Raw genomic sequence first — 11,570 nt, forward strand, 5'->3', positions numbered from 1 at the left:
CGATTACTATAGATTTGAGCACATGGGAGGATACTGAGAAGTGTAAAGGAACAGAGGGACCTTGGAGTGCATGTCCACAGATCCCTGAAGGTAGCAGGGCAGGTAGATAAGGTGGTTAAGAAGGTATACAGGATACTTTCCTTTATTAGCTGAGACATAGAATATAAGAGCAGGAAGGTAATGCCAGAACTGTATAAAGCACTAGTTAGGCCACAACTAGAGTACTGCGTACAGTTCTGGTCATCACATTACAGGAAAGATGTGGTTGCACTAGAGAGGGTACAGAGGAGATTTATGAGGATGTTGCCAGGACTGGAGAATTTTAGCTACGAGGAAAGATTGGATAGGCTGGGGTTGTTTTCTTTGGAACAAAGGTGGCTGAGGGGATATTTAATTGAGGTGTATAAAATTATGAGGGGACTAGATAGAGTGGATAGGAAGGATCTATTTCCCTTAGCAGAGAGGTCAATAACCAGGGGGATCGATTTAAAGTAATTGGTAGAAGGTTTAGAGGGGAGTTGAGGAGAATTTTTTCACCCAGAGGGTGTTGGGGGTCTGGAACTCACTGCCTGAAAGGGTGGTAGAGGCAGAAACTCTCATTGCATTTAAAAATTATTTGGATATGCACTTGAAGTGCCGTAACCTACAAGGCTACAGACCAAGAGCTGGAAAGTGGGATTAGGCTGGATGGTTCCTTTTCGGCCAGCACAAACACAATGGGCCAAATGGCTTCCTCCTGTGCCATAAATTTCTATGATTCTATGATTCACATAATCTATGCTGACACTTCAGTGCACTAATCAGAGAGTGCTGCACTGTCGGCGGTGCCATCTTTCAGATGAGATGTTAAACTGAGGTCTCGCCTGCCTTCTCAGGGAGACGTAAATGATCCTATGGCACTTTGCGAAGAAGATCAGTGGAATTCCCCTGGTATCCTGGCCAACGTCTATCCCTCAACCAACAATGCCGATATCTGGTCATTTATTTCATTGATGTTTGTGGGAGCTTGCTGTGCGCAAATTGGATGCTGCATTTCCCTACATTACAACAGTGACTATATTTCAAAAAGTACTTCATTGGCTGTAAATTGCTTTAGGACGTCCAGAGGTTGTGAAAGTTGCTGTATAAATGCAAGTTCTTTCTTCCTTTTGTTATATCCCTGGCCCCTGCTCCTCAGTTAGAAATTCTACAAACTACTCCCTGAGGCAGATCCCCAGGACTGTAAGTCAGTTCCTCATACAGACACAGCTTGCAGCTGCAGTATCGAGAATTAGCACATATAGCTGCTTTGGTATGATTGTATCTGGTCTTCCCTCAGGTACCAGAATTAAACATCAGCTGTAGTGCTGCTTTGAGAGACATAGTATGGAAGGCGTTCTTGATTTTTTTTTTTTTGCATACCACATCAGCAGCTTTTCGTGCCCTGAGGTGGACCTGGAGATTGAATCCCATGCTGATGCCACTTTGGAGGATTTTCACATTTCATCTGCGGCCCCTGTGAGTAAGAATGTTCTGCACAGGAACCAGGATTAAGCTCTTCATACTTGACTGCTTTTTTCTCCCCTGATTTAATTGGCCATTTTTGCATCAATGTCAAATCTTGTCCTATTTTTAAAATACTGGCCTGAATTTGTAGAAAGAGAAATGATGGTTCACCGAAGACACCAGGGAGCATTCTGCACCCATCAGCAGTCGGCTTGCTGCAAGTTTTCAAAATTCGGAAACGAGAAAGGAACATAGAATTCAAAAAATTCTGCGAAACTTCAAAGAGAAGCAGTGATACTTTTCCAACACAAAAGGATTATGACAGTCCTTCTGTGTCCTTTGTTCCTGTTTGATGGTAGGAGAAAAAGATGTGAAATGAAATCATGAAGGGTGACCTTATAGATGGAACAAGCTGAAACTGTGAGATTAGTGGCTGAAAAATCCCTTAAAAGGCATTGGTGTCCCTTTAATTTTCTCGGTTTTCTATTGTATGTGGAATGAATGAAGGAAGGTTTTATTCAGTGCAGTTTATAGGTATGCTGTTTTTCTGGTGTATGGTAACACCATCTCACTTGGTTTTGTCAAATTGCAAACAAAATGCAACAATTAACATGGCGTATTAAGCATTTTAATGCATTTGTTCATCAAGATGGATAAACACCACACTTGATTAATTTATTTTTTAACACAACAAGCTGCTAGTTACGGCTTTCAGGACTATCATGTGAAGTTCTCAGTGCTGAGGTGTATTAAAGAACTTCTTGCATTTTGGTGAAAAGATAATTAATGTGAAAAATGCCCAGGATTACTTTTGGATACTAATTCATTTGGATGCAAAACGCACCAGTATTCCCAGAGATCTGTTACAGAAGACTATTGTAGTTAAATTATTCACTCTTCTCTATTCAAAAACGCAGACTGATTCAGCACGCAGACATCCAGTTTCATATCCATTCACAGACACTAAGCTCAGCAAGAAAAAAAGTAAACGGCAGCTGTAACCCTTTTGATGAACTATATAGATGATGCTTAGTACTGCTACAAATCAGCACAATTCTTATTAACAAATCCCAACTAACAATTTCATTCAACAATGTCATAACACATTCTTTAAATATGCAGTAGGTAAATAGCCACTGAAATACTTCAAATAAAAATGTGGCTGCTGCACTGTTTCAGCCATAACCTTTGGAAATACCAACTTAATCAGCAACATATAATAGACATTGGGCCGGAAATTGCTGGAGTGGGGCATCTAAATGCATGTGTCATTAGTTGGACTCTTTTTTGCACCCTTCAACTCGGAATTTTTTTCGCTCCATAACTTGCTGGAAGTGCGATCTGATAATGGCATGGGGAGGGCAACGGGGCATCTGGGACTTTAGTGAAGGATGGGAGCAACAGTCTATCTCCTTAAGCAATGAGATTTAAGGATTGAGAAAGAATTAGAGGAGCGACAGAGAAGGAGGGTGAATTAGAGTGGGTGATTTTTATTTTAGTGTCCTTGTGGGCCAGGAGGAGCAGGATCCCTCCATCCCCAATCATCTTCACTCCTCTTCCCTGATCACCTTTGCCCTCTGACACCCCCCCACCCCTCCCACCAGTACCACTTATCTGACTACCGGGAACCACTCCCGCAGGTACCCAGTTACGACCTTCTGCGGCCCAAATTCCCACTCCCGTCCGCTGGCTAGTTGGTGGATCCGGCCTGTTTCGGGCGGGAATCGGAAACAATTTATAGAAATGTGGTCCGGCCATTAAGATCGGCTGGGCCTCCCTCCCCTCCCCCCTTTAAAATCGGGGCCATTGTTTCAGTTAGCACTAGCAAGCACTGTCACATCATCTGGCAAATAAAATGATGCTAGTGGGTTCTCCAAAACATTTCTACAACTGTATGGAAAATCAACACTTTGAAACTTGTTTATACGCGCAGCTGGAACAGTAAACATTGGTGCACAGGACTAAATAGCACTGAAGTTTTCCGCGCACAAAAAGTAAGCAATTTTGAAACCTGCAATTTCCTTAAAGAGGAAATCTTTTCATATGTGTCCTTTTTAGGAAATAAATCTAAACCAATTAGAATAGCCTACTCATTAAATTAAGTATGAAGGCTGAAAACATTAATGACGCCAACATGAGAATTCATGCAGAAATTTAAAATTGTTATTCTAACGTGCACCAACATCTTGTTGAAGAGTGATGGCACACCCATCAGCAATTAGTTCAAATCAATTCACCCAGTCAGGCATAGGTTTCTGCCCTTGCTTTATACTGTGGTTACAATACAAAGATAACTACCAAATTGACTTCCCTCCTCAAAAACTCACCCTTAATCCCTTCCATCATCACCATCTCTAACCTCCTTTTCTTCTCTAAAGTCCCTGAATGCACCTTTGCCATTAAGCTCAGTGCCCGCTACCCCTAACACTTCCTCTTTAAATTCCTTCAGTCTGATTTCTGTCCTACTCACAGAACTGAGGTCACTTCAGTCAAAGTCAACATCTTCTGAGGCAATACCTGCAGCATGTTATCTCTACTTGTTCTCAGAGAATTTTGATGGGGTCAATAATTCCATCACCTTCACCACTTCTCCACTGTTCAGCTGCATGGCATTGCTCTTGTGTGGTTTTACTCCCAAAGTAGCAGCTACATCTCTCACAATGGCTTCCCCATCTGACCTGCGGGGACATCCCTATCTTCCTAACTCCATTGGGTCCCCATCCCTCAATGCATTGTCTTCAAAATTCTTAACCACATTTAGAAATCTTTCCGCTATCTCGCCCCACCCTATTTTACAACCTCCTCCAACCCAATATGCCAGTGCATCCCCTCGGTGCTTGTGACTGAGACCTCCTAAGCATTTCCCTCTCTCTTTGCTTCATCATCGGTGGCACAGCCTCCAGCTGTCATACGCCACATTCCAGAACTCTTTCACTAAACCCCTCTGTCTTACTACATATCCCCTCCTTCAAAAACCTCCTCAAAACCTACTTCTTTGACCTTGCCTTCAGTCACCTCCCCTAAATTTTCTCCTGTTGTCTGTTTCTCCCTTCCCTTTTTAATGAGGTATTCTAGGATCAGGGTGGTGGACAAATTGTCGCTACGTAAACAGCGCTATATAAGAGCAACTTGTTGTTCTTGTTGTTGTAAACGTCCCAAACTTTCTTGAGTCTTGAACTGGCCTGTATGGATCTTCCACCACAGCTAGGATGGCAAAATCATGGAATATGACTTTAGGGTAACCATGCATATGCAAGATGACTACAGTCTAAAAGTACAACCATGACTGACCATTTGAATTGTTGTTTTAAATACTACATTGGTGCACTATTACTAAGGCAACTTTGAGTCCAATAGTAACCCGGGATCTCGGTCAAATTCACCAGGTTAAATGACAGATCCAAACAGAAATTAAACAGAATGGAACTGTTTTCTTTCTAATTTAGAGTTGAGTAAGTGTCAGCTTGGTTTCAGTTGGTAGCATTCTTGCCTCTGAGTTGCTTTAAGGTTTTGGGTTCAAGCCCCACTCCAGGACCTGACTTCATAATTTACACTGAGACTTCATTGCAGCACCGAGGGAGTGCTGCATTGTCTTCCAGATGAAACATTAAACCAAGGACCCAATGTTAAAGATCCTATGTCACTATTTGAAGAAAAGCAGGAATAGGTGTCCTGGCCAACATTCCTCCTTTAATCAAAACAGGTTAACTGCTCATTTGTCTCATTTCCTGTTTGTATGATCATGTTGTGTGCAAACTGGCTGCTGTGTTTGCTTACATAACAGTGACTGCACTTCAAAATGTAATTCATTGGTTGTGACATCCAGATTTTTTAATAAGGTGTTAATAAATTGGGCTGTACTATGTGCTTTAGAATAAAGAACATTTGGGGGTTATCCAACATTAAACTTGTATTTTTAATTTTCTAAAGCACCCTGTACTACAGCTGGGATACATTTCTTACAAAAAAATACACAATGCAAAGCAAAGGTTGTTAGTATTTTTAAGCCTCAGGATCAATAGCACAGGGATCATCTTGCACAAATTGCTAGAACAGGTCAAGTCATCCACCAGTACCTTGCAAGGAAAACTCAAACATAGGAACATAGGAAGATAGGAACAAGAGTGGGCCATTTAGCCCCTCAAGCCTGTTCCAACATTCAATGAGATCATGGCTGATCTGTGACCTAACTCCATATACTCGCCTTAACCAAAAGTATTAAGGGATATGAGGCTAACAAAAATCTATCAATCTCAAATTTAAAATTAACAATCGAGCTAGCATCAACTGCCATTTGCGGAAGAGAGTTCCAAACTTCTACCACCCTTTGTGTGTAGAAGTGTTTTCTAACTTCACTCCTGAAAGTCCTGGCTCTAATTTTTAGGCTGTGACCCCTTGTCCTGGACTCCCCAACCAGCAGAAATAGTTTCTCTTTATCTACCTTATCAGTTCCCCTTAATATCTTGAAAACTTTGATCAAATCAGATATTAGTTGGTTACTAGTGTAATTTACGTGAAGGAAAATAAAATCCATACATCTGTAAAATCTGACAATCTACCCTCGAATATAAAATACATACACCTGTAAAATCTATTCACAGATCCCTGAATATAAAATACATAAATCTGTCCATAGATCCCTGAATATGAAATACATAAATCTGTCCATAGATCCCTGAATATAAAATACATAAATCTGTCCATAGATCCCTGAATATGAAATACATACACCTGTAACATTCGTCCTTAGATCCCTGAACACATGGGAATATGGTCCACCTTAAACTTCCACCAAAAGTTATGCCAACTTAATTAACGTGAGCTCCCTATTTGTTAAATATGTGGTACAAATGGTACAGACATTTGATGGATAATAATACTATAAATACTATAAAACTGAATGAGCCTCTTAACCGAACAGATTCCACTCAGACGCTGATTCTAATACATTGCTCTGTTACCTTCGCTAAAGACTTAACGCCAGGAATTTCTCGGGGCGTCTCCCGCTCCTCCACCACCACTTCGGCGGAGTCTCGTTTACACAAGTAAATGGGGTTCTCACCAAACTTCTGCCGAGGTTAAGGTGAGGGGGGGGGGGGTGGAGGAAGAGAAGTCCCAAGAAATTTTCGGGCTGGGAAGTTTAAAAATACAGAACGGGACAAAAATGAATTTGCAGCGTAATACCTATGCTCAATATGGATCCTAATGAAAAAGGTTCCTGGCTATCTCCTTACGTCTGTTCAGATACAAGATTAATTTGCACCCAGAATGAATGGGGGATTTGGGGAGACTTTCCACTTCAACACTCCAGGCCCGAGTGTAACCCCAATCCATGAATTCCCACCCAATGGACAGAAATTCCTGGGCTAGGATTGCCTAGAAAATCTGCACTATTTCACTGGAACAGTGGCACCCCGCAAATAAAACAACTGAGTTTTTTAAAACAAAAGGCACACAACTTGAATACATATCTCCAACTGACATAAGATAATACGTGTTTAGAGTCGAGTTTTATATGCAGGAGGAAGATATGCAAGTGGGAGGTGGGATATACAGCAGGATGGAGATATACAAGCAGGAGGTGGGATATACATGCAGGACGGAGATATGCACTTGTATCCCTCCCCCTGCTTGTATTTCTCCCTCCTGCTGTGTATCACACCTCCTTCTTGCATATCTACCTCCTGCTGTGTATCCCACCTTCTGCATGTGTATCCCACCTCCTGCTTACATAGCTCCCTCCTCCTCATGCATGTAAAAGGTGGGATACACATGTAGGAGGGAGATATACATGTAAAAGGTGGGATACATACAGGAGGGAGATATACATGTAAAAGGTGGGATACATACAGGAGGGAGATATACATGTAAAAGGTGGGATACATACAGGAGGGAGATATACATGTAAACGGTGGGATACACATGCAGGAGGGAGATATACATGTAGCAGGTGGGATACACATGCAGGAGGGAGATATACATGTAGCAGGTGGGATACACATGCAGGAGGGAGATATACATTTAGCAGGTGGGATACATATGCAGGAAGAATATACACTTAGCAGGTGGGATACATATGCAGGAAGAATATACACATGAAGGAAGTGGGATATACAAGCAGGGAATAATTATTGGGGAACACGCAGTTCCTTGAGACTGAGGTAGTTTATACTAAAGCCTTTCAGTTACACCTGCCAAATACGATTTTTAAAATTACAGTTTAATATTCTGAATAGATGATTAATCATTTTTATCTAATTGCTGTAATATCCAATTACCATGGAAACAGGCTGGCGCAGACTAAGACGAATACAATGGCACAAATATCCCATTAAATGAGACAGCAGCTGTTTTTCGGGACGCTAGTTCGAGGTTGAGAAAAACGCCTTCTCCCACAGGGAGCACTTAGAAAGTAACCTTGTGCGTTCATTTAAGAACCATCGCTGTCACGACAGCTTTGTATAATTCACAATTGGCACATTTAGCCCTAAGTGCACACTGGGAATCTAACAGACACTGCGTTTACCAATGCACTAAATTAAAGGAGTGAAACGAGAGTCCGAGGAGACCTGTGACCAAACCCCGGACAGTTGGAGAACAGCCGGACACAGTTTGAGCCGATCAATCATTTCCAGGCAGCCTGATGCCCCGCTGTTTTGTACTCCGTCGTGGAAGTGTATTTAGGACGGGCCACGATTCTTTGCCAAATCCCATTATTTGCCGCATTTAAAACCGTTACACAGCGTCCCATTCAAAGCTGGAGTGAATCGCGTGAAAATGACAGTGAGAAAGAGAGGTCACGGAGAAATTCAGAAAGGGCAAAAAAAAGAGCCTGAGCGACGAGATAATAAGTGAGGAAGAGAGAGGGAAAGAAAGAAAGATAGATATAAAGAAAGAAAAGACACCAGAAAGAGTGAGAGAAACAACGTCTCTTCCCCTTTTTTTTCTCACGGTCTCTGTCTCTCTCTGCCTTACTCTTGCTTTCCATTTGTGTGTCTCTCTTCGGTGTCTGTCTCTCTCTATGTGCCTTTTTATCTCCGTCCTTTTCCGTCTCTATCTCTCTCTTTCTGCGTCCTTCTTTGTTCCTGCCTTTCCTTCTGTCCTTTTCTCTATCTCTGTCTTTCTTTTTCTTTGTCTCTCTCACTTTCTGTCCCCTATCTCTGTCAGAGTCGGAAAGAGGGAGACACACACGAGAGAGACCGCCCGACTGAGAGCAAAAGAGTGAGGCAAAAAAGAGAAAGAGGTGAGGTGGGAATGGAAGAGAAAAGAAAAAAAAAAGAGATGGAGAAAGGGGTAGAGAAAAAGAAAGATGGAGACAGAGAAATCCAGAGAGAAAGGGAAAAACTGTGGGAAACAAAGTGAGACAAGGGGAGGGAGAGGCAGGTAGAAAAAAGACAGTGAGAGAAAATAGAAGAGTGGGCAGTAACATGGTGCACTCAGTGCCCCAGGTCTATCCTCTCTCCCCTGTTTCCCTTCCCTCTCCCCCACCCCCAATTCTACTCCATGTCCCCTTTCTCCCCTTGTAACTCCTCCATTCCTCCTCTCCCAAACCCCTTCCTCTCTCCTGTCCCCTTTCCTTCTCCCCATCCTATTCCTGACCCTTCTCTCCTCTTTCCTCCCCATTATCCTTCCCTGTCCCCCCCTCTCCCCGTCTTCTCCCTCTTCCCCTTTCCTCCCCATTATCCTTCCCTGTCCCCCCCTCTCCCCGTCTTCTCCCTCTTCCCCTTTCCTCCCCATTATCCTTCCTCGTCCCCCCCCCCCCTCTCCCCGTCTTCTCCCTCTTCCCCTTTCCTCCCCATTATCCTTCCTTGTCCCCCCCCCTCTCCCCGTCTTCTCCCTCTTCCCCTTTTCTCCCCATCTGTCTTCCTCTATCTCCCCTCTTTCTATCTGCCATCCCTTTCTCCTCTCTCCCCTTTCCCTCTCTCCCCCCCTTTCTCCTTCCCTTGCTCCCTCACATCTCGTCTCCCTCTCCGTCTTGCCTCCTCTCACCCTGCCCTCTTCCCTATCTCCCTGTCGCCCCCTCACTTCTCCCCATTTCTTACCGTATTTACACTCCCCATCATGTGTTTTGTGGATCTTGCCCTCCAGCCGGTGCACGGACAGCCAGCTGGCCAGGTGCAGGGCGCAGATGGTGGGGTAGGTGCTGCTGTCGGAGCCGCACACCGGGTAGTCGTGTTTGCAGACACAGGAGCCCGTGCCCTCCTCCTCCTCCTCCTTCTGCTGCCGTTGCCCGTCCGCCGAGGTCAGGCACACGTACCCCGGGGCACAGCGGCCGTGCCTCAGCCCCTCGCCCCCGCACACGTCGCCCTGTATCCCGAGGCAGCGGCTGCAGCAGCCGCACTCATCCTTCCCCAACAGCTCGGGCACTTTACACTGGACGGCCGGACAGGAGGTGAGCTCACAGCGGCCGCACTCAGCCCGGACTCCCGGCCCCCACATCGTCCCGACCAGCAGCACCAACAGCCCCAGTTCCATGTTCCCAGATCGTCTGCGTCCTGTGCGAGTGGCCCACGCTCGGTGCCAGCTGCTAACTCAGCCCTTCATTCATTATTCATGTGCTTGCACCAGCTTGGGCTGTGCACATTGGACCAGTTCAGATCTAAAAACCCACCCAGAACATTCCCAGCCAGTGATTCACCACTTCACAAAATAACTAACTGTCCCAGCACCTTTAGTGACCGTCTCAACTGCACCTGGAGCCCCCACTGACTGCCTGGAACTCAACCCATCCCCACCTTATAGAGACTCAAATAAATAACATTAAGTACAGCGTCTCCCGCCAACCTTGTCTCTAGGTGCGAGTGCTAAAGGATGTTAGCAACTTTCCTTTGCTTTTGGAATAAGCTTTAATGGTCGATCATTGTACAATATGAAGACATTGCATGTTTATGCCTCACACACAGTTAAACCTTTTCGCACTCCGTTTTCTTCCTATCTGTTCTGATGTTTTTACTTTCCGCACCAATGCTTCTGAAAAGGCTTCTTTCATAGGGAGGTTTATTTTAAAGCCACATTGAAATGCGTATGTGTGTGTGTGAGAGAGAGAGAGAGAAAGTAGGTGAGTTCTGACATTTATTGGTGAATTGGTGCCAAGGATCATCTATATTAGAAAGAACAACTTGAATTTATATAGCAACTTTAGCCATAGTAAAATGTCCCAAGGCACTTCACAGGAGCGATATCAAACAAAATATGACACCGAGCCACATAAGGAGATATTAAGACAGTTGACCAAAAGCTTGGTCAAGGAGTGGGTTTTAAGGAGAATCTTAAAGGAAACGAGAGAGGTAGAGATGTGGATTGGAGGAACGCAGAGGGTTGTAGGGCTGGAGGTGGTTGCAGAGATAGGCAAGAGTGAGGCCATGGAGGGATTTGAACACAAAGATGAGAATTTTAAATTTGAGGCGTTGCTGGACTGGGAGTCAATGTAGATCAGCGAGCACAGGGCTGATGGGTGAGCGGGACTTGGTGTGAATTAGGATATGGGCAGCAGAGTTTTGGATGAACTGAAGTTTACAGAGAGTGGCAGATAGGAGGCCAGACAGGAGAACATTGGAATAGTCGAGTCTGGAGGTAACAAAAACATGGATGAGGGTTAGAGAAAGAATGTGCATTTATATAGCACCTTTCATGACCTCAGGATGTCCCAAAGCAGTTTACAGCCAATGAAGTACCTTTGAAGTGTAGTCACTGTTATAATGTAGGAAACGTGGCAGCCAATTTACACATAAGGTCCCACAAACACAATGTGATAATAACCAGATAATCTGTTTTGGTGATGTTGGATTGAGGGACAACTGGGCGAATTCTTCTGCTCTTCTGGTCTCCACACTATAAAAAGGATATGAATGCACTGGAGAAGCTGCAATAAAGATTTCCTAGGATGATGAGAGGTTATACCTATCAGGAAAGATTGAATAGGGCTGGGGCTTTTTTCTCTAGAAAAGAGAAGACTGAGGGGTGGCCTGATAGAGGTCTTTAAGATTATGAAAGGGTTTGAAAGGGTAGATGTAGAGAAGGTGTTACCACTTGCGGGGGAGACCAGAACTAGGGGCCATAAATATAAGATAGTCACTAATAAATCC

The 11,570-nt window shown here is 44.0% G+C and overlaps 1 protein-coding gene across 1 annotated transcript in view; it reads right to left on the minus strand.

Moving 5' to 3' along the window:
- LOC137328820 (insulin-like growth factor-binding protein-like 1) overlaps positions 1–10,041 on the minus strand; it is a 67,411-nt gene extending 57,370 nt beyond the window's left edge. The window contains exon 1 of the mRNA XM_067994367.1: positions 9,528–10,041. Within this exon, the coding sequence (XP_067850468.1) occupies positions 9,528–9,960 (433 nt within the window). The 5' untranslated portion in view covers positions 9,961–10,041. The remainder of the gene's footprint in view (positions 1–9,527) is intronic.
- Between the last annotated feature and the right edge of the window lie 1,529 nt (positions 10,042–11,570).

This window comes from Heptranchias perlo, chromosome 1 (assembly GCF_035084215.1).
Source record: "Heptranchias perlo isolate sHepPer1 chromosome 1, sHepPer1.hap1, whole genome shotgun sequence".
NCBI classification, from domain to species: domain Eukaryota; kingdom Metazoa; phylum Chordata; class Chondrichthyes; order Hexanchiformes; family Hexanchidae; genus Heptranchias; species Heptranchias perlo.